At 39.4% G+C, this 24,033-nt stretch overlaps 1 protein-coding gene across 1 annotated transcript in view; it reads right to left on the bottom strand.

Moving 5' to 3' along the window:
- SYT13 (synaptotagmin 13) overlaps positions 1-19,814 on the bottom strand; it is a 39,459-nt gene extending 19,645 nt beyond the window's left edge. Inside the window, exons 1-3 of the mRNA XM_070734835.1 lie at positions 19,632-19,814; positions 7,200-7,422; positions 1,003-1,137 (exon numbers count right to left, since the gene is read on the bottom strand). Coding sequence (XP_070590936.1) covers positions 1,003-1,137; positions 7,200-7,422; positions 19,632-19,814 — 541 coding nt within the window. The remainder of the gene's footprint in view (positions 1-1,002; positions 1,138-7,199; positions 7,423-19,631) is intronic.
- Positions 19,815-24,033: the final 4,219 nt, after the last annotated feature.

Raw genomic sequence — 24,033 nt, 5'->3', positions numbered from 1 at the left:
GCAACAGAAAACATATCTGTTTTTCTTTAATTGTAATGAATGCCATTCAGATATTAGTTTTATGGTGATTTAGAGATATCTCGAGAGAAAGGAAATGAGAGAATAACAATGTATTCTGGTAAACTCTGTTATGTTTGGATTTTTGATGGATTTTTGAATTAAAATAATAAATGATGGTACCTCTACTTACGAACTTAATTGGTTCCATGACCAGATTCTTAAGTAGAAACATTTGAAAGAAAAGCATTTTTCCCCATACAAATCAATGTAAATGCAAATTTACATTGCAAATAAAATGCAAATAACATGTGCGATTGGGGAAACCACAGGGAGGGTGGAGGCCCTGTTTCCTCCCAGGAGATTCCTAGTTACAGTTTCGGAGGCTCGAGTTTGTAAGTGGAAAATGGTTCTTGAGAAGAGGCAAAAAAATCTTGAACATACTTTATACCTTTTTTAATGCTTTATACCTTTAAATCAAGCCCTGAATCCTGATGATTGTACAGATAAGTCCCTACCATTTTCTAGGCAACATTTTTCAGAATTTTTCTTCCTGAGAAATTCACCCAACTGGCTTAGTACCTGAGGCAGGACTTGAAATAACAGTCGTCCAATTTCTAGCCTTTAACCACTAGGCCAGTGATGGTGAACCTTTTTTTCCTAAGGTGCATGTGCGAGTACTCGCACCCATAAATCAATGCCTAAGGAGGGGGAAAACAGCTTCCCACACACACACCAGAGGTCCTCTGGAGGCCAGAAACAGCCTGTTTCCCAACTTCCGGTGGGCCCAATAGGCTCGTGTTTCACCCTCCCCAGGCTCCAAAGGCTTTCCTGGAGCCAGGGGAGAATAATCATTTCATCATTTATTTTTACTTTTACATTTTATTGAATACATTGTAATTTCTTTGATTATTCTGAGCTGCCTGCAAACCTAGAAGTTTAATAAGTTATAATTATCTATATTATCATTTTCAATCACCAGCTTGCAAAACTGGAGGTCTTTACCTTCAAGGAAAGCAACGGACAGAGCTTCTTTCTGTCGATTGTAGCCCAGACAATAATGAAGTTCTGGGACTTGATTGCAGCCTGCAGCATTTTCAGGACTGAGGCGCTCAGTGACACAAACATCCTTCACACCACCTAAAACTCAAAAAGAATGTTAATTAGAAATTGTGTTCTATTCCAGTTAAGATGAACACTGATGACTGTTGTTGTTTCTTTCCGCTTGAAGCCATGATATAAAATGAATGGAGGGCTTTTTGGTAGGAGACTTCAGGGAATAGCTAGAAGCTATACTTCAGGACAAAGAAATAGATGTAATTAGGGTCAGAGCTAAATTTGATTTGACCAAAATTGAACTTAAATTAAAATTAATATGAAAAAATATACATCCCTGGGTGAAGAAATGTTCCTCTGTTATCATATTGAAATGCATTTGGGTACTTTTGGAAAGTATTGGGCTGCCCCGGTACACCTGGGATCGCCAATCCGGTGGTGGAAACAGCGATCCGTGCGCATGTGTGTAACCCTACTAGGCATAATATTTACTTCTGAAATTCAATCATGTGCACTTAAAACTGGCTTTACTATATAGATGTACGTTTTGGACATTAAACAGGGAGATTATGGACTGAACTATGCTTCTCCAGAATTTCTGAGGGTGCCCTGCATATATTGATCATTTCTCTATAATTTTTGAAAGCAAGCCATCAAAGAGTCGGTGGAGAGAGACATGGAGATGAACTAAGCAGAAGCAGTTGTTATACACTGCTCAAAAAAAATAAAGGGGACACTTAAACAACACAATATAACTCCAAGCAGCGTTCCCCATAAGCTGTGCGCGTGCGGGGGGCGGGGAGGTGCTGCAGTAGGAGGAAAGGGAGCCGCGGCCGCCCCTGCCTCCCCACGGTGCCTCCGGATCCCTCGTGCCCCTGGCCTCTCGGCCCTGCTCCCCACCTGCCCGATCTGCCCCCACTCCTCCTCCGCCACCTCCTACCTCCGCCGCCTCCTACCTTCTCCCATGGCGGTGGCGGCTGCGGGATGAAAGCGCTGCCAGCCAGGGGGCTGTGAGAGAGGGCTTTCTCTGCAGGCTTTGGGAATGCCTGCCCCGCCCCTCTCACAGCCCCTTCGCTGGGAGCGCTTTCGTCCCGGACTTCCAGCAAGGGGGCTGCAGTAGAGGCAGGGCAGGCGTTCCTGAAGCGCTCGGAGAAAGCGCTCTTGCAGCCCCCTCGCTGACAGAGAGGGAGAGAGAAAGTAAGTGAGAAAGAGAGAGAGAAAGGGGGGAGAGAGATAGCAAGAGAGAGAAGGGAAAGAAAGCAAGAGAGATAGAAAGAAAGAGTGAGAGAGAGAGAGAAAGCAAGAGAGAGAGAGAGCGCAAGAGGGGGAGAGAGAAAGAGAGATAAATGACTCTTGATTTAAAGCATAATAAATAATAACAGCTCACCTCTAATTGGAAATGGTTCAAGAGTTCACACACACACACACAAGAGGGGAGGAGACAGGGATGGAAAAAGAGGAGAAGATAATAATAGTAATAGATTTTGGTTTTGTTTTATTATTAATTTTTTTTAATAAAAAAGAAGGGAATTTTTTCTTATTCATTCATTCATTCATTCATTCATTCATTCATTCATTCATTCATTCATTTATTTATTTATTTATTTATTTATTTATTTATTTATTTATTTATTTATACTTTTATGCCGCCCAGTCCCAAAGGGACTGTCGCTCAGACACTATACTTTCCTGCCCACACCGAAAAAAATTAGAGGGAACATTAACTCCAAGTAAAACAAACTTCTTGGAAATCAAACTGTCCACTTAGGAAGCAACAATCAATTTCACACACTGTTGTGCACATTCAACTTTGTGCAGAACAAAGTATTCAATGAGAATATTTCATTCATTCAGATCTAGGATGTGTTATTTGAGTGTTTCCTTTATTTTTTTTGAGCAGTATTTAATCTTTAAACTCATAGAAGAGCAAAAATAGAAGAAACTCAGATTGACTCCTCCCTAATTCAGAATATGATAAGAGGAAGGGAAGAATTCATACTGATTTTTACCAGTCTTTCTTACTATAATCTATATCAATAACATATAGTTCCCTGAAGATCTCCATCTCCATCCTGATCTTGTTTATACTTGCAGGGTCAAAGGCTCAGTGATTTTATTCACATATCCAGTGTAGTTAAGTGCTCCAAGGGTGAAGAAAGATATTCTTGATGCTGTATTTGAATCACACAAACATTTGGGAAATGCCAAGTTAAAATAATGCAGTCGGATTCAGAATTGCATAGGAAGGAGTTGGATGCCAAAATTGCTTCCAATAGCTGGGGAACACAGATGCCTGAGTTTAATTATTTTTTCAGATGGATGTGCTGATCTGCTATGCCATTTCATAAGTCGGTGCTAGTAATAAGGTTGTAAGCTATAACAGGTCCTTTTGGGGGCATGGGCAAGTCTACTGGGCCACTTGGCAAACCCATCTTTTAGAAAGACACCTATATTAACTGAGCAGTCCTAGAACCAGGAAAAGAAAGTCCCACTGTTCCTCCTAAATTTCATTTCCCAGAAGTTCTTTGTGGGTACCCCTCATATTAGAAGGAGAGGAAAAGAAAGCCCCTTCAGCATCCTCCATACTCTGATCAGTCAATCTCTTCCCATATGCAGAGGCCAAATGTATCACATGAGAATGACAATATATAGAAGGCAACATTTATTTCTGTTCCTGCCCATAACTTTATGGCAGCGAAGGCCTGCATTCTTTGGTGCTATCAGTGTGCCCTCCGTGCCCCTCGAAGATGCACATGTGCCCGTCGGCCTGAGATTTGGCTTCTGCGCATGCGCATTAAGTGAACTCTCACATGAAAACATTCACACGAGCAAGATTTCAGTGATTTTTGCTGATATTTTTGCTTCCGTGCATGCGCAGAAGCAAAAAATAGGTGAAAATCACCAAAATCTCACTCGTGTGAATGTTTTCAAGTGAGATTTCACTTAATGCGCATGCGCAGAAGCCAAATCTCGCATGGAGTCATGTAATTGCACATTGGGGGTGTGCAGCTGCACACACATCCTGAAAATCGCTACCGGAACGTAGCACTTTAGCATTCTGGAAGCAGGCCATCACTGCTTTAGGGTAATATTTCTATTATCGGTGCAAAAATTTGTTTCTTGATTCCATCCAAGATAGCTTTACTTACACACTCATCACAAGACAGCCTGTTATATCTTCTTAGAAAATAGCGGCAATAAGGAGCTTGCCTATCTGCAACATGGTTGCCATGGTAGACCTAAGCAAGCACAAAACATAGAAGGAGAGTGGGCGACACTGTTCCTCCTAAACTTCATGTTCCACAAGTTCTTTGTGGTTACCCTTGATATTTGAAAGGGAGACAAATAGACATTCCAAGCAAACACTGGGTTAAAGTCATTGGCTTTTGATATTTTTCAGAAAGGTGTTTTGGGCAAGTGTTGATTTCAGAAATATTCCTGAATCATTTATAGTATGGAGTGGTGAGCTACGAGTCGGAATGCTAAATTGTGCTCGCCGCCATGGCTTGTAAGTTCTTGCAGGACCAGCGCATGGAACCACAGGTGTGCCCGTGTTTCAGCATGTACCTTGCCGAAACATGGGTGCACCTACTGCTACACCTGCGGTTCCGTGCACAATTTTGCTTCCTCCACAGGTGCAGCAGCAAAATCGAGCTGGTCCCGCAAGATCTTATGAGCTGCCGTGGTGAGCGCAATTTAGCATTCCAGCTTGTAGCCCAGTGATAATAGTATATCTATCTGTCTGACTGTCTATTAAAAGGAATAGAGTTTCCGACAAGAGCCAGGATATCTCCCACTGAATGGCTCATTGCTAGAGATGAAATCGGAGTAGCCGGAGAAAATGATCCGTTTACAACTCTAAAGTTAAAACTGGACAAACCCCTAAAAATTTCAGAATCTTCTTCTACCTCACTCCGAGGAACATTTCCAATTTGCCATCTGACATGAATCTTTTAAGGTTCTTGTCTTTCTTTATTCACAACCATCGTAGTGCATGCATCCATGAGCAAGCAATCACTGTTCTTTAAAAGGATGAGTTATGATAGTAAGTTAAATTGTTTAAAGGAAATAAAAGTATCAATTTCAATTTCTGTGTGAAATGTTCAGGAAAACAGAACTGGATTTTTATTTATTGTCATTAAAATATATATTATTAGAATATATATTAAGAGATTCACAATGCCATACTGAGCTGTCAACATCTGTTGTGTAGTCAAAGGTTTTCTCTATATAAGCTTTTCCCATGGTACTCTCTGTTTGGGTTGAATTATAAATTACTGTATTCTTTGGAGTATAAGATGCACCCTACCTAAAAGAAGCTGAAAATTCAGGTGCATCTTATACTCTGAATGCAGCTTCCCCCCCCCCCCAGCCCTAACTAGGTGCTAACAATCTTCCCAGCTCTTATCTTGCAGGTTCTTTCATTGTTACTGTCTGTGAAGAATGTTTTCCAAGCTCTAAGTCTTTGCAGAGTTTTTTCATTACTCTAACTTGCTCCAAGTAAGTTTCTTTCCAACCCTAACCAGGTGCTAACCATGTTCCCAGCTCTTACCCAGTTGCAAGCTCTTTCACTCTCTTTTACTCTCTGTGAATAACGTTTTCCAAACCCTGTCTTTGTAGGTTTTTTAAATTGTTCTTCTTGCTCCTACTGTTTCTTTCCATCCCTAAGGTGCTAACAATGTTCCCAGCTCTTACAAGCTTGCAGGAGCTTTCATATGCGGTGCACCAAGACAAATTCCTTGTATATCCAATCACACTTGGCCAATAAAGAATTCTATTCTATTGTTACTGCCAAGAATGTTTTCCAAGCCCTAAGTCTTTGCAGGTTTTTTTTCATTGCTCTAACTTGGTCTAAATGTTTATTTCCATCCCTAATCAGGTGCTAACAATGTTTCCAGCTCTTACCATCTTGCAAGCTCTTTCATTGTTATTCTCTGAGAATAATGTTTTCCAAGCCCTAAGTCTTTGAATTTTTTTTCATTGCTCTACTTGCTCAGAATTTTTCTTTCCAGTCCTAACAATGGTTCTAACAATGTCCCCTGCTCTTACTGGCTTGCAAGCTCTTTCATTGTTACTCTCTCCAAATAAGGTTTTTTCAAAGCCCCAACAGGGGATAAAATAATGTGCTGAAACTGACCAGACTAAGAATGCTAGCCAGTTGAGTACCTGGTAAGCAGATTCTTTTCCCTATTTTCCTCCCCCAAAACTAAGGTGCGTCTTATACTCCGGTGCGTTTTATACTCCAAAAGATATGGTAAGTGCACCTGCTCTCTGGAATAATCTGCACCCTAAGAACTGTAAGGTATTCATAATGTTATAGCATTCAGGTGCTTCTTGAATTTCTTCACTCAAGGCTTCTTTTTGGACAAATGATTCAGTTTCATTTTTCTTCTCCTACAACATTTGGAGTCACTTAAAAAAACATTATTATAACCATTCTTTTAATGTATAGCTGGTATTATAATTTAATTTAAATCACTTTGAAATGCAGTTGCATAGAAAATCATTTAAAAATAACAAAAGTAAATTAAATTACCTTCAGCCACTATGGCTATTGATCATATTCTCTGAGGAGGTTGTAGACCATAAAAGGGGAAGCTGACCTATTAACATCCAAATTAAATCTCCTAGCTTACCCAAAATAATTACTGTTTCTTTTATTCTTTCATTAGTATAATAGGCAGATTTCTCTGTCCTCAAGAAATTGAAAATAATTAAGGGCAAATGATTTTTCCATTCAAAATATTTCTTTATATGCTTCTAGAAGTTTTGTCATGCCTGCTAGCAAATCCCTAGAAAATTGAATAGCTGCTGTCATCTTAAGAATAAAATGCGTTTTTTAAAATAATGCTATGAAAAAGAGAAAATCATAGGGGTATTGAACAATAGGATGGAATTTGCCAGGTGTGAACAATTACATAGATAATTTGCTGCAAGCAGAGATAATATTAACATTGTTAAAAGCCTTGGTGCATTTCACCTTTTATATGGTACACTTTTGTGCAGCGTAAGCCTGACCCTTAACTGCATACTTTTACTATGTTGATCATGTGCACTGGGATAATATTCTATAATTAGAAGGAAAATCCATTGTGACTCCTCATTCAAAGAACAAACAATCATAAGCAGTTTAACAAAGGGCCCACCATTTTGAGGGAGAAGAAATAGTTCTTCGTTGACTTGTATGGTCATCCTTTTCTTATCCAGAGCTTCAGGTTTTCCCTTGCTTGGTTCTTCTACTGTCTTCAAGTTGTAATCTACATAGTTAACAATTTCCGAGGTGGTCACGATGGGCTTTGGGCCATAGATGTGAGGAAAGCCGAGGATTGTCCGGGGTTGTACTGGCTCTGCTGTCTTCTCAACATTAAACTGAAACAAAAAGACCCCAGATTTTATTTTTATTGCATTCATTTAAAATTTATTATAGCAAAATTGGCTTCTTCGACTGTGAACTTACATGAGAGGAATGGTACATTGCTGTCACTATTCATCATATTTTGGAAATCAAGGAATTTTGCTCTTAAAGAAACACACTGGCGCCAATTTTTAATCAGTCATTCCAATCCCTACTTCCAATTCTCATGTAACATTTTTATTCTCCTTTTCTTATACCATGTGGATTAGAAATCATTTAAGCAGAAAATGCAATTGCTTCTATATTTTGCGGTACATACATGCAGGTCCCTAGAGTAAACAACAGGAAAAGTCACAATAAACTCCTCCCTCCAACCCCAGCAATCATGCTTTATATATGAACCTTGAATTCCTAATAGATAGGTCAAGCTTTCCTGAAATAAATGCAGATTTATTCACATTTGTTGTGATTCTGTCTGAGGCCCCTCAGGGAACGGCTGATCCTCTGCCGGCTTCCTGCTCAGAGGGGGAGGATGAGGAACAGGAGGTTCAGGCAGACGGGGAGGAGGAATCTCAGGCTGAGGGAGAGGGAGGACAGCCAGAGTCCCCAGAGAGGGAGCTCTCCCCAGCAAGCAGCCTGGATTCCTTAGATGAAAATGCACAAGCAATAATCGATCTCCGGCAGAGAAGAGCAACACAACGAAGGGGACAATTAGCCAGGTACTTTCAGCACTAAAGAGGCAACAGTTGGGTTTGGGTGTGGTGCTCTCTGGAAAGGCTGAAAAGGCAGACCCACCCTTCCTGGCTTGTGGAGTATTATCTTTGGGAGTCCTGGGATCTGGCTGTGATCTTTGGCGTCTTGGAATTCTGGTTTGTGCCTTTGAATACTGAAACCTTGGGGGGAAAAGGTGTGGGTCTTATTCTCTACAGTGGTGGGTGTGCCAGCAAGAAGTCTGCTGTATTGTCTGGCCATCAGGACTCTGCTGTGAAGTCTCATAGCCTGCCTGTTGGGAAGAACAGGTTTTTCTCTGTGTTTATTTTTCAAACTATAAAGTGCTTTTGCTTTTACCAGCGTGTCTGGCTGCTTTTTCCAGTTGGTGTTGAAGTCTGGGGGCACCCAGACAGAACAACATTGCATATATTTTAAGTTCTGAAAATATTTTTCATCTGTGTGCACACGTAGGTATAAGCAAATAAAGGGGAAAAATTAAAGTCTTGATAAATTTAAATGGTATTTTCTTCCCTCACAAATGTTTCTAGATAAATTCTAAAATGCTGAGGATTGCTCTTTTCTTGAGAAAAAGCTAAGCCTACTGACTGCACTACAGCGGCTCTCTTTCAAGCCAAAGTAGAGGGAATGAAAGTATATGCTGAAGTGTAATTAATGTTTTTTCATTCTTTTTAAAAAAATTCTTGTCCTGTTAATAATGCATGTAGACCGCATCCAAGAGGAAGCATTCAGTGCAGCCAAGTCCTTTCCTTGGCAATCAGCTTGTCTGCGGGGAAGCTGCCTAATTCATAATGCATTGTATTGTAGCATCTTTTGCAGCCACGATCAGCTCCAGATCCTACAGTTCTAAACATAGCCAAACAGAGCCAAGAATAAAGACGACGGGAGATGTAGCCAAACAGCTATGAATGGCTGGATAACATTCAAATCAATATTTTAGTTTATTCCTTGCATGCCACTTGTAAGATCCACAAATTAAGTTCCTGCGCAAATTAAATTAAATAAATATTTAAGGAAATAATAATTTGTTATTTAGTCCATTAGAAAACCTAACTAAGAATTAGACCATTCTGTTCCTTTTTTCCCTTGTTTTGCTTTTCATTCTATACTTCCATCCTGTAAGCCCCCATAGTGAATTTAAAGCAAATATAATTTCCTTAAACTGGCTCTCTCAATTGAGCTTTACAGTATGTTTCATTTTTTTTATTGCTGAGATTCCCATCAGTAGATAGGGAGCCATATAAATTTGCTGAATAAATTAATGGTAATAGGCCTAGTATTATTGCCCATGTTTTAAAACAAAGCACAAGGTTGACAAATATTTTAAAAGTCGCATGTTCTTCAAACATTAGGATAAAAAAGCCAAAGGGAAGAACATCTTATAATAAATACAAGAGGCCATAATACACTTAATCGCTCTATCTATCTATTTATCTATCTATCTATCTATCTATCTATCTATCTATCTATCTATCTATCTATCTATCTATCTATGAAAGAAAGAAAGAAAGAAATAAAGAAAGAAATAAAGAAAGAAAGAAAGAAAGAAAGAAAGAAAGAAAGAAAGAAAGTGAGTTCTTAACTCTAAGGGATTGTTGTAAAATTATCTCTCTCCATATAGGTAGCATGCATGAAATTATTTAATTTTTCCTTTCTTTGGAGGACAAAATTTGGGCTTCAAATTTTGGAGGGAGAAATCAGAAAATCTAGTTTCTCTCTCTTGTCTGTCTTCCAGCCTCTGCAAGCCAGGATTTTTCTAGAATCTTATAGAATTTCCAAAGAGGGTGAGGGAGTAATTATTAGGGAGGTGGGGTAGAGAAGAAGCACCAAAGAATAGCGCCGGCGGACTTACCCGCCGCCGGCGTTTGCGGGAGGGGCCGGGAAGACACCGGACCCCATGGCGGCCGCCATCTTTGTTCTCGGGCGAAGTCTCGCGATCGGAGACTTCGCCCGAGAGTTGGGCCTGCTGATTGGTCCGGGCGGGGCCTGCTCGCCCTATTTAAGGGCGAGCGGGCCCGAGGCTCTGCCTTTTCGCCCGGACCATTGCCACGAGCAGACACCCGCCCGCCCTCCCTATTTTACAGTGTGCTAAGGTGGGTCGCCCCTAGGGGGGCCGAATGGGATTTTTTTGCGGCTCTGCCTGTTTCGCAGGGCCGTTTTTTCACCCATTCCACACTGGGATGATGGATGTGCAGTTAGGGGGTGCTTGCATTTATTAGGCTGATTGGCTTACCTTTGGTCATTTGGGTAGGCAGGTTAGGGGCGGAAAACTGGGTGGTGGTCTAGCAACTGGTGTTCTCCCTTGGGCATCTTTGGGGATGATTGACAGGTTCTCTCCAAGCTTGTGGTGGAAGCGACCTGAGCAGTTGGGGGGAACCTGTCTTTGGGTCACGCACCTTTAAGTCCCCTGTTAGGGGTTAGCCGGTGTGACCCCCCTCATGCAAGACATGGCAGGGTCTCAGGTGAGGGAGGGGTCCCTCATCTGGACTAGCATCGAGCTACGCCCATAAGTTGCCCAGGAAGTTTATGTGACGTAACTTTTCCGCCCCGGAAGCAATTGTTTGACCCTGCAGGTCCATTGTTTGGGTCATAGTGGTTATGCAAATTTTATGCTAATTTATGCTAATTTATTTGAATAAATTATGCTAATTTAATTTAATAAAAATGACCCAGTTAAATCCAGCTCTTGTGTCCGTGTCGTTACTGCGCCTCTCCCGCAATGTAGTGATCCAAAAAATTGTTATGATAGTCACTTCTTACTCCCCATAATGGGCCCTGGTTTGGCATTAAGCAATCATATCTCTCATTATAGGTAATAAAATGAGAAACCCCTTTTTTTGGGGTGGGGGGAAATGGCTCGTTTCTTTCCTTCTACTACAGGTAGCAGGAAATTGACGGCACCAGAATTTGTTACCTCACGGTACAATATTCTGACAACTACTCAGAATTGTCCTGTCCATAAAATACTATTCAAACAAGGTTTTGTACATGAACAAAACTTCACTACTGACATGTGTTTCTATTCTATCTTTACTAATGCCCAAATGGCCATTTTAGACCATCACAAAGTTTATGTATCTATATATTATGGAGTACTTTGTCTTACTTAAGTAACAGTGGATTTATAAATATGAGGCACTTTATTGAAACCATCATGCCAAAATCAGACACTCTAGTGGCACTCTGTCATCATGTAACAAGAGACCATCCCTTTGGGAGCCATGAAGAACTACAGTGGGGAATGATCGACTGCATTGCATCTGTTCCAGTTTATTGTGTGTATGACCTACTCTGTCAGTCATTAAAAAGTGATCTCCGTTTCCTTTGACAGATAGGTTTCGTGTTAAATAAAATTATGTGAAACCAAAGTTTGAATAAGAACAAACTGTAAAATACTAAGACTTTAAATAACACTTTGGATCCCCCCTCCCCTTTGGCATGAGTAAAATTGGCAATAAATCACTGCTAGGCTGAACAAACACCAGCTGCTGGCTTAGAGTATTCTGCTGTAAGGCAGACCCATTGCAAATTAAAAATATGCAAATACTATAATATGCTTAGGTTTTAGATCTAGTAAGACTGCATTTATTAACTAGATGTTAATTACCTGCTAGTTTATTAACTGCATCCCAAACTTGATTGCTTCCATTTGGGTTTAGGGTTTGAAAAGTTTAAGACCAATACATTTGGAAACCATCAATTTGAAAAAGATTAGTCTCAATTTGTGGCATCTCAAATACAGTCAGGCAATAATAATGCATGGGAATATCTGTGGCTCCTACGAAGCCATGGTTACAATTAGCCAAACACAGTTAACTGTGGTTTACAAAATACAAAGATGGGCTCACATGCCCAATTCAAGCAAACCAAGAATATCATTCAAACATGAACCTATGTGCTCAGCATAATTATAGTTTTTAATGGATTAAAACCCATTGCAATTATTATTCTGTATGTGCAAGACAACGTACAGAATATGAATGGATACAAGAGACATGAAAATACATCTCCCACCCAATAAAGCAAATTACGTTTCAGAATTGAAAGGAAGAGACTTCTATTTTGTAAAACACATTTGGGAAGGAATTATTTTCCTGGCAGTTTTTTAAACAAAGAAGCAATAATCAGGATTAGGCAGGCTGCTCCTTTAATCTTGTAATTTTAGCACCAATTCACACTAGGTGTGATCCTTGCTCATTGGCAGATAGTGAATATGTCTAGAGAAACAGACACTAGAGATTCACATTCAAGGGACACAGAGGTGAAATCCAATGGGGGTTTTTGCTACCAGTTCTGTGGGTGTGGCTTGGTGGTTGTGATGTAGCTTGGTGGGCATGGCTTAATAAGCATGGCAGGGGAAGGATACTGCAAAATCCCCATTTCCTCCCCACTCCTGGGGGAAGCATATTGCAAAAATCTCCATTCCCACCCCACTCTGGGGCCAAACTGAGGTGCAATTTGCAGGTTCTCCAAACTACTCAAAATTTCCGCTACAGGTTCTCTGAACTAAGAAAGAACCTGCTGGATGAAGGGACAGATTTCCTATCATTCCATTACAATTGAAACCTAAGAATAAGAAAATTGATTCTGAATAGGCAGAGTAATTGTGATTTTAACTTCACTTGCTTCACATTTCAATGGTGTGATCAATCCCTTGTCCTGATTTATTGGGCATTAAGTATCTCAAAAGCTATTTCATTTAAAGGTAAAATCTCAAGGCTTTCATGGAACCTCTGTAGCACAGGAAAAACAGAAAAGAAAGCCTAAGAGAGTTTGCATATACCATGATCTCTATATTACAAGTAAAATCTGGTATCAGATTAAATTGCTGAATTGTCATTACATGGAAGGAATAGTTTTTTCAATGCTTCTTTTAATGTAACCCCACCAGTGATGGGTTGTAAATGGTTTTGCTACCAGTTTGCTCACTTGCTCACACAATTTCTCTGCGCATACGCATAAGTGTCCTGAGCAGGTGCGTGGAGCATCCCACCGCCAGAGCTACCAATTCTAAGAACTGGTCCAAACTGGGAGCAACCCACTGCTGAACCCCATCCCCACCCAAAGCAGTGTAATGTATGCTATATGTTAGAAACATAGAAACATAGAAGTCTGACGGCAGAAAAAGACCTCATGATCCATCTAGTCTGCCCTTATATTATTTCCTGTATTTTACCTTAGGATGGATATATGTTTATCCCAGGCATGTTTAAATTCAGTTACTGTGGATTTATCTACCACGTCTGCTGGAAGTTTGTCCCAAGGATCTACTACTCTTTCAGTAAAATAATATTTTCTCATGTTGCTTTTGATCTTTCCCCCAACTAACTTCAGATTGTGTCCCCTTGTTCTTGTGTTCACTTTCCTATTAAAAACACTCCCCTCCTGGACCTTATTTAGCCCTTTAACATATTTAAATGTTTCGATCATGTCCCCCCTTTCCCTTCTGTCCTCCAGACTATACAGATTGAGTTCATTGTTTCTATGTTTTTATTGTTATTGTTGTTTTCCTGCTTCTGCTGTTGTTTTAAAATAATGAACATCCCATAGAGTCACTTTGGCAATTGGGGTGGCTCATAAATGGAGAAACTATGCTGTATATAAATAGATCATCCTACACATCCCAGGCTCAACTTCCCTAAGCAGAGGTCTCTCATTTTACAGCAGAGCAGAGAATGCAATAGGTCTTTTTAAAAAACATGCAAGAAGTATAGTACATGTTTATTTGGACCCCCTAGTTGCTAAGCAACATGAGTCAGATCTATTAATTAGGGCTGCGCCCCAAAGGATCCAATTTAATACTTTTTATAGTAATAAACAAATTATTCTTTCATGTAAACTACCCCCATCTCCTGCCTCACTGTCATTCCAACTCAACAATCCAGAACTATCTATTGTGAGTGGTACCAACTACCCAAGTATCCAGATAGTTTTGCTGTTGGAGACCCTCTTTTTAATTGGTCTTCCTGGAGACTAAACCTAAGTCTCTTCCCAGTACTTCATCATCACATTATGCCCTTTCCTTTTCAAGATCTTTTTTTCCACTTCTTCCCCCCTCCCCCCCCCCCCGGCTCTGTCTGTCCCACACACATTCCCAGTGAACTAACTAACACATATAGTAACAATAGACTATGGTATATAATGCAATAACTAGACTCTTTCCGTCTCTGGGGTCCTTGGTCTCTGTGGTTTTGTTGCAAACATTTCATTGTTGCAAACATTTGTTGCAAACATTTCATTAGCAAACTAGATAACATCATCACTGCACCAAGTTCATGCAGCACAAGGACTCTATGGTACAAATATTCTCTTTTATCAGTATCTTTCTATCTAGATGTTCTATTAGTATATTATATTTCATAGTCCATTATTGTTCTATGCAAAGATATCCATATTCAACCCCGAGGATCACTAAATGGTCCTGTTCCCATTACTCTCTTGCACTCTAACCTAAGTTGCAGAAATGTTTAGGGCTAAAATGTTATTGCAAATTATTGCAACTTTGATTTAGTCAAGTGAGAAATCCATGGGCTATAATCTATGGGCCCTTGGTATAAGCTCTTTTGAAGGATGGAAACAAACTGCAACTGGATTAATGTTCTACATTTGTTTAACTAAAATATTATTGGTGTGTACCATAATCTTATCCTATAGGGTAAAGATATATGATGAAAAGGGACATTAGATAAGGAAAAGGCATATGAAAGGCAGTATGATTAAAGGTGATTTATTATCCCCCTCTAAGAAATGCAATTGTTTACTTCAACTACACACTATACATACAGTATACAGCAAAAAGAGATCATAGCTAAACCACAATTGAGCTCAGAGATGTTGCTATTCATTCACCTTTTTTCACCTTTGATAGAAAAGTAAACATTTCCAAATCATTTTGGAAACAGAATGGCTTAGAGAAGGGATTAAAGCCCTTCATGGCACTGGACCAGAATATCTCCGAGACCGCCTTCTGCCGCACGAATCCCAGCGACCGATTAGGTCCCACAGAGTGGGCCTTCTCCGGGTCCCGTCAACTAAACAATGTCGGTTGGCGGGCCCCAGGGGAAGAGCCTTCTCTGTGGCGGCCCCGACTCTCTGGAACCAACTCCCCCCTGAGATTAGAACTGCCCCTACTCTCCCTGCCTTCTGTAAACTCCTTAAAAGCCACCTTTGCCGTCAGGCATGGGGGAACTGAAACACCTCCCCCGGGCATGTTCAATTTATGCATGGTATGTTTGTGTGTGTGTTTGTTAGTAAATGGGGTTCTTTTTAAATATTTTAAATTTATTTGGATTTGTCATGATTTGCTGTATCTTGCTGTGAGCCGCCCCGAGTCTGCGGAGAGGGGCGGCATACAAATCTAAATAATAAATAAATAAATAATAAATTAATTAATTAATTAATAATCTCCTAGCACTGCGTGTATGTCTTATATGATATATGTTGTGTGGAATGCTATATGCATGCCAGTTGTAGCTTTCACTTACCTTTGCTATCGGTTCGGGAATGGGAGCATGCAGGCACTTTGCACATGTGCAATGCATCTGCACATGCACAGAGCATTTTTGATGACATTGGGTGGAATGTGGGTGGAGTCTCCACTACTGGTTTACTGAACTGGTGTGAATTGATAGCAACCTACTAGTGATGAATTGCATTATGGGTTTCATTTATGACTTCGAGAACTATCTCTCCTTGATATTATTTTTTCTGCATTCTTTCATGTTTTGGGTTTGGTAGATAAACACAGTCTTGGAGGAAGGGGTTCTGCTGGGCCTCAAAAAAGGTTGAATCCTGGGCCCTGAGCTTTCTATAAGGCTATAAAGCCAGGAGTTATAAAAAAAATTGTCCCTTTCCCAAAAGAATTGGAAAGCAGTTGGCTTTTCTATATCTTTCCCCCCCTCTTTTGTTTGCCTTTGAAAATGAATTGACAATGATTGGGAAACAGTCCTTTTTGTCATTTCATGGTTTTTAATATATGGCTTATATACATTTTTAAACAGCAGAAGTAGCAGAATATTTATCTCATGAAGATCAAGATCGAGTCTACGGAGAGGGGCGGCATACAAATCTAATAGATGATGATGATAATGATAATGATAATGATAATGATAATGATAATGATAATGATAATAATAATAATAATAATAATAATAATAATAATAATAATAATAATAATTAAAAAAACATCTATTTCAAGCAAATGGATATATGTATCTGTCTTTCTGTTATTTCCAGTATCTATAGATATAATTCTAAGGTGAAGGAGTGTGGGGGCTCACATGGTTAGAATATTGGGCTGACAATCAGCAAACTCTTGTTTGCAACTTGAGTGCTGCTGTGTGATGGGAGAAGCTCCTGGCATTCGCTCCAGCTTAGCAATTTGAAAGCATGCAAATGCAAGCAGATAAATAGGTACCACTTTAGTGGGCATATCATGGGGATATGAAAGGAGCCTCCAACCATTGTTTTTGGGCAACAATGATATCACTGACTAATCATTTCAACCTGCAAGTATCTTGGTGTTTCCAACATGAGTGGGATGAGGTTCTAATATGTATGCTCTATGTATGTGTGGAAAGGAGGTTAAAGCTACACACACACACACATACACACACTAGGTTGTTCAGTGATTTAGATTCAGTTTGGAAGAAATGGTAAGGATCAGGAGTGTGGATGCAGCAGAGAGGGGCAGCATATAAATCAATCAATCGATCAATCGATCAATTGATTGATGAATTAATTAATTAATTAATTTGACTACAAATCATTAAAACAGTTGCATCATGCAAATCCTAACCATATTTGTGTGTGTGCATTTTTTCAAGGTAAAAAACAGGAACAAATCTTTATATTTGTAAGCAATATTTTAAATTTAAATTCAGATACTTGAGTTGAATATTGTGATCAGTTATCAAATTAATTTTTTCTCTCTGCTGGAACAAGATATGATTTTATTAGTTAAATTGTTGATTCATGATAGGAAGGATCAGTGTCTTCCATTGATCAAAAAAGGGCAAAAGGGTAGCAGGAGACCATTCAGAGTTTTATGGAGTGAAATATCATTAAGGGTTAAAATCTTTTCTTAACTTTTCCCCAATGTGAAAAAAAGGGTTCAAATTCAGGAGTCCATCAATCTGAGAAGATCTGGGACTCAGGGGTGGGTTCTGGATCCTTCTGCTTCTGGTTTGTTCAGGGTTGTGCCGTTTGCACGCAGCAATCAAAATATAGCTTCTGCCTGTATGCAGAAGAAAAATTAGCTTCTGTGCATGCACAAAAGCAAAATAGAAGATGGTGGCACCCATGGATACATCGACAGAACCAGCTCTGTGACATCATTGGGGTAGGGGGGATCAGGCTGTTTTCCAAAGCACCAGAAGACCACACAAGGAATAATGGATGGAAGTTGACCAAAGAGAGACTCAACCTGGAAATAAGGAGGAATTTCTGATGGTGAGAGTGATCAACCAGTGGAACAGCTTGCCTGCGGAGGTTGTGAGATCTTCAACCCTTGAGATTTTCAAAGGGAGACTAGACTGCCATTTATCTGAAATGGTGTTGGGACTCCTGCTTGAATGGGGGGTTGGACTAAATGACCTACAAAATCCCTTCCAACTCTAATATTTTTTTTAAAAAAAGAACTACTAACAGTTCTAAAGAACTACTTTTTGCACAAGCAATCAAGCGGGCACACACAGCACAATCCCAGAATCAATTCGTGTGTGTATATATGTATGCATGCATTCATTCATTCATTCATTCATTCATTCATTCATTCATTCATTCATTGAATTGAACTTATATGCCATCCTTCTCTGAAGATTCAGGACAGCTCACAACATATAAAAGCAATACAAAAAACATACATTATAAAACTAATTAAATTATAAAACTAATCTAAAAAAAACAAATCATGAAAATCATACAACCATACTCCTCCATGTCAAAGTCATGCTAACAGCTGGAGCAGAGTGTTAAAGCTCAATGGCTCCAGGCTTGCTAGCAAAGGTGAGTTTTGAGAGCCTTCCGGAAGGCCAGGAGACTGGGGTTAGTGTGAATCTCCAGGGGGAGTTGGTTCCAGAGGGTCGGAGCTGCCACAGAGAAGTCCCTTCCCCTAGGGCCCGCCAGACAGCATTTCTTGGCTGACGGGACCTGGAGAAGGCCGACTCTGTGGGCTCTGACCATTGTTGGGATAAATGAGGCTGGAGACGGTCCCATGAGTAATTTGGTCCTAAGTTATTTATTAATATCTTTTGATACAACAAAGAATGGCTTTGAATTTCACACCTTTTAATATCTAATTTGAATTTTGGATACATTCTATTTATCTCTTGAAAGAAAACCAATGAACAGAGTGGTTCACCATTTTCCAAATAAATAGCTAAACTTAGGAATGAATGGATGCATTCATACATAATTCTAACCAATAATATTTTTAAACATAGTTTATTGAACAAGCTATAAGGGGAGGATTTTCACATCATGTTAAAGCAAAAGCAAATAGCACACATTATGCTTGATCAGAATATACTAGAAAACTATTTTACCATATCCATGAATAGGGAACTTGAATCCTCATTCCATACAATTGACACCTTTGCTTAATTAGTCTTGTCATTCTCACCTATTATTGATATGTTAGCATAAATGTTCACAGTTTATTTATTTATTTATTAGATTTGTATGCCGCCCCTCTCCGTAGACCAGTATCACATCAAAATGATGATGCTACATAGTGATGTCATAGTGTAAACTCCACTTTTACTTATGTAAATCGCGGGATTGTATCATGACACACATTTTGTCATTTTTCCTCTCCCTCTTTTGTGAATCCTATGTATGACAATTTTCAATATGCTGCATTATTCAAATCCTGAAATGATTCAAGAAGATTAACCTACCACATCTGATCTGTGTTATGGACAATTAAATGTATATTATGCAATAACATTATATTCACCATAGCTGTCTTAATATCTTTCATTAGTATCTGTTCATTGCAAACTAGATGTTATTGTCTGTCTGAAATTTTAACCAGCGTATATATTACTATGCCTGACACTTGCCCAGAATTTAGCATACTAGTTACACACAAGACTTTCCTGTGTTGCAAAAGACATAGGTGTTTGTAGATAAAAGAATGATAATTATATCATCTGGCATCTAAGCTTGTTATTATCTGGCATCTAAGCTTCAGTATTCCATCAATTAGACCTTGACCAGCTATTAGACAGACTGAAGTCACTGTATCTTTGTTATTCCATCTTTCTCTTTCATAACAAAAGCTGTCTGGCTGTTGCTTTCGTAATCCCATATGCCACCTGAGCCCCCTTCCTCTCCCCCCTCCTTTGTATAGACTCTGAAATTCTGCAAACACAGACAATTGCTATAAATCTTAAATGATCACAGACACTAAGTGACCTTGCTCAAAATCTACACTTGTTAAGCGACAGCATCTCCGAAAGCAGAAGAAAACAAAATCAATGCACTGCTTTACCTGATGGAGTGTCTGAAGCACACTAGGTTTGACATTTTCCTTCTCCAGATCCCGTTCCTTGTCTGAGCCTCCTTTCCCAAGTCGCTTATATTTGCAGAAGCAGGTAAGACCACATAAGGCAAGGAGGCTAGTAGCAGTCCCCAATGTAGCTCCAAGGGCAATCACTGGGACAGAAAAAACCATTATCTCAGACTAGGAAGCCACAACTTTTATTTAGCCAGGGTAATCCTCATTCCTTGCTCTGCAGAACTGAGCCTTCTTTCAAAGCGTGCAGGAGATCCTCTCAAGCTGTTGATAGAGAAGAAACTAATGGATTACTTCTGCTCTGCGAGATGATCCCAGGCACTCACCATCCCTCCTGATAGTGTTGCTGCCAAGCAGAAGCAGAGGAAATAGTAATTCAAATGCCTGCAGCCCTTTAAGACTGCAAGCAGACAGCTTTCATTGAACTCATTCTCCAGCTCCACTGGGAAAAGTCTGATATGCAATAGAATCAGACGTCAGCAAGAAAGGGGATGGGCCATGCTGGCCAACTCACCAAAGTATTTCTAAATCTATGAATGACCCTTTAAAGGAACAAGCAACAAGCCTGCTTTAAAAAATGTCAAGGCTACTACTATTGCTATCTTAATGTAAAATTACATCATGATGTAAAACCAAAACAACAAAGTTTTTGGATCGACACCTGTATACAGATGGGGTTTTTTTTTTAGGCATGACAAGTGAGTCCAATATGCATATAAAAATAGCAATATTGGGATCTCTTCATATTAGGGACATCAAAATGACAGGTGTCATTCAACATGACAAGTGTAAAATGATGCATATTAATGTCAACACTTCTAACTACTCACACAGCCAAAGGGGTGTGTGTGTGTGCAGAACTCACAGTGAATAATGAGGAAAGGCACTTTGGAATAATGAGTCAATGAAGGTGTATATCCACCGTAAAAAAGGCCAGAAACATATTAGGGATAATATATTTTTTAAAAAAAACATAGTACTGGAAATAGAGATGCCAACATTTTAATGATTAATATAAATCAATGGTGCAATCCCTTTTAATTAAATTTTAATGTACTTTATTATCCCACCTTTATTATTTTTATTAATAATTCAAGGCAACAAACATAACCAATATTTTCTCCTCCTATTTTCCTCACAACAACTCTGCAAGGTGAATTGACCTGGCCCAAAATCATGGAGGCTTTCATGGTTAAGGCAGAACTCATTATAACTCATTATGTCCTGGCTTCTAGACTAGTTCCTTAATCACTAAACCAAATTGGCATCTGGAATACAGTGTTCCCTCGATTTTCGTGGGTTCGAACTTCACGAATAGCCTATACCACGGTTTTTCAAAAAATATTAATTAAAAAATACTTTGCAGCTTTTTTTCCTATACCACGGTTTTTCCCACCCAATGACGTCATATGTCATCGCCAAACTAATAATGTTTGCAAATAAATAACAAAATAATAATAATTATTGTTAATAAATAATGTTTATAAATATCAGGATCACTAAGTGTCTTATTCAATGGTAAGTACCAGTAATAATGGTGAGTAAATGGTTGTTAAGGGAATGGGAAATGGTAATTTAGGGGTTTAAAGTGTTAAGGGATGGCTTGTGATACTGTTCATAGCCAAAAATAGTGTATTTACTTCCGCATCTCTACTTCGCGGAAATTCGACTTTCGCGGGCGGTCTCGGAACGCATTTCCCGTGGAAATCGAGGGAACACTGTATTATGTGCAGTTCTGGTTACTGCACCTTTAAAAAGATGTAGTGAAACTAGACACAGTTCTAAGGAAGGCAATTAAGAAGACTGAGGAAAGATTGTGACATTTGGGGCTTTTTAGTCTAGGAAAGAGATAAATGAGAGCGGTGTAATTGACATGTACAAAATTGTCCGTGAAGTGGATAAAGTAGCAAGGAGGAGTAATGGTCCCATTCCCCAAATGCTAAATCAAAAGGTTAGTCCCTGGAATTGAATCCTGGAAGAATCAGGACAGAAAAAAAATTGAAACAATTATCAAATGTTGGAATTTGCTACCATAAATTGTGATGCTTGCTACCATCTGGGTTGACTTCAAAAAAGAGGTGGACCGATTCATGGAGATCATGGGGATGAAGGGCTATTAGCTTCAAAGACAATATGGTTGCTTCAAAAGTTCATCTATTGGGAGACTAGTTGGTTTCCTTATGCAGTTGGTTACTGCAAGGGTGGATTCTGACTTACCTTGTTTCCGGTTCGCTTCCTCCCAGGCTGCATGGCTGCACCTTATAGCAAGGGGGAATGTGGAGTGACCAAAAATCCAAAAAATATCCTTCCCATAAAAGTCAAAAACAAGATGGCGACCACATGCACAGTGCCAGAAACTCAGCTTCTGCACATGTGCAGAACAAAAAAAAATCCAGATTTTTTTTTTTAAAATATTTTAAAAATTCTGAATTTTTTAAATAAAAAGATGGTGGTACTCATGAACCAGCACCGACTGAACCAGTTCTGTGATGTCATCATGACATTAACAGCGGGTCACTACTGGTTCCAGTGAACTGGTCCAAACCAGGAGGAATGCACATCTGGGTTACTGTGACTGCTGGATTAGATGGGGTAAGCATTCGATCCAGCAAGGCACTGCTTAACAGAGAGAAAAAGAAAAGGTATGAAATCATATTTATTTTATTTATTTATTTTGTCCAATACATAATACACATTGACGAGAATAGATATGTAATAATATAAATAAAGAAAAGAATAGAAGAAAAGATATAAAAGTATAGGTGAACATATTTGAAAGGAAGAAAAGATAAATGAGATAAGGAGAGACAATTGGACAGGGGACGGAAGGCACACTGGTGCACTTAAGCACACCCCTTACTGACCTCTAAGGAACCTGGAGAGGTCAATCGTGGATAGTCTAAGGGAAAAATGTTGGGGGTTAGGGGTTGTCACTACTGAGTCAGGTAATGAGTTCCATGCTTCGACAACTTGGTTGCTGAAGTCATATTTTTTACAGTCAAGTTTGGAGTGGTTAATATTAAGTTTGAATCTGTTGTGTGCTCTTGTGTTGTTGTGATTGAAGCTGAAGTAGTCATTGACAGGTAGAATGTTGCAGCATATAATCTTGTGGGCAATACTTAGATCGTGTTTTAGGCGACGTAGTTCTAAGCTTTCTAGACCTAGGATTGATAGTCTGCTTTTGTAGGGTATTCTGTTTCGAGTGGAGGAGTGAAGGGCTCTTCTGGTGAAGTATCTTTGGACATTTTCTTTTTCTTTTCTTTTTTTTCCAATCTTTTTATTGTTTTATAGATACATATATCACAATTTGTTTATACAGTTTATAAACTTTGGACATTTTCAAGGGTGTTGATGTCCGAGATGTGGTATGGGTTCCAGACAGATGAACTGTATTCAAGGATGGGTCTGGCAAAAGTTTTTTAGGCTCTGGTGAGTAGTGTGAGATTGCCAGAGCAGAAGCTGCGTAGGATCAAGTTAACAACTCTAGAAGCTTTTTTGGCGATATTGTTGTAGTGGGCTTTGGCATATGTCTTGAACATAAGAGCAAAATCCCAATGGCCGGTTAGGTCCCACAGAGTTGGCCTTCTCGAGGTCCCATCGGCCAAACAATGTCATCTGGCGGGGCCTAGGAGAAGAACCTTCTCTATGGCAGCCCTGGCTCTCTGGAATGAACTCCCTCAAAAGATGTGCACTGCCCCCTCCCTCCTGGTCTTTTATAACGCTCTGAAGACCTACCTCTGTCGGCGGGCGTGGGGACTGTTAGCCACGAGATTGTCCCTGGCCGATATGAATGATTGAATTGGATGGATGTGGATGATTGCATAAGGGATTTTAGATTTTTGATAATTTTGTATATCTTTCAAAAATAATTAGATTTCTCACATATATTGTTTGCATTTACAATGTTGCATGCTACCCTGAGTTTTTTTGAGAAGGGCAGCATAGAAGTCAAATAAATAAACAAACAAACAAACAAACAAACAAATAAATAAATAAATAAAACTGATTTAGGAAATGAGATCAGTCTGAACTGAAGCTGTTGTGAACTGTTGTCAAACTGAAGCTAGTTTTCTTTCAGGATTCTGCCTGTGGAATTGTGGCAGAATTGTCAATATTAAAGGAGCTGTACTTTTTCCTGGGCTTACTGAGTAACCATAAAGAAGAAATTATGAGTTAAACTTCATCTGTCACTTCACCAATTCTCCAGGATTTCTCAGAGATGATATATGAAATTTACAGATTAGATTATTATTAGAGTTGGAAGAGACCTTGTAGGCCATCTACTCCAACTCCCTACTCTATCTTTTCTTATATTATCAGCAAACACTGTCCTTGCTTTAAAGGATGTGATTTGAACTCCTCTTTGTCAACCTTTTAT

This window comes from Erythrolamprus reginae, chromosome 1 (genome assembly GCF_031021105.1).
Source record: "Erythrolamprus reginae isolate rEryReg1 chromosome 1, rEryReg1.hap1, whole genome shotgun sequence".
In the NCBI taxonomy this organism is placed as follows: domain Eukaryota; kingdom Metazoa; phylum Chordata; class Lepidosauria; order Squamata; family Dipsadidae; genus Erythrolamprus; species Erythrolamprus reginae.
Note: the sequence above shows the minus strand (reverse complement) of the source record. Positions and strands in the feature narration are given on the sequence as shown.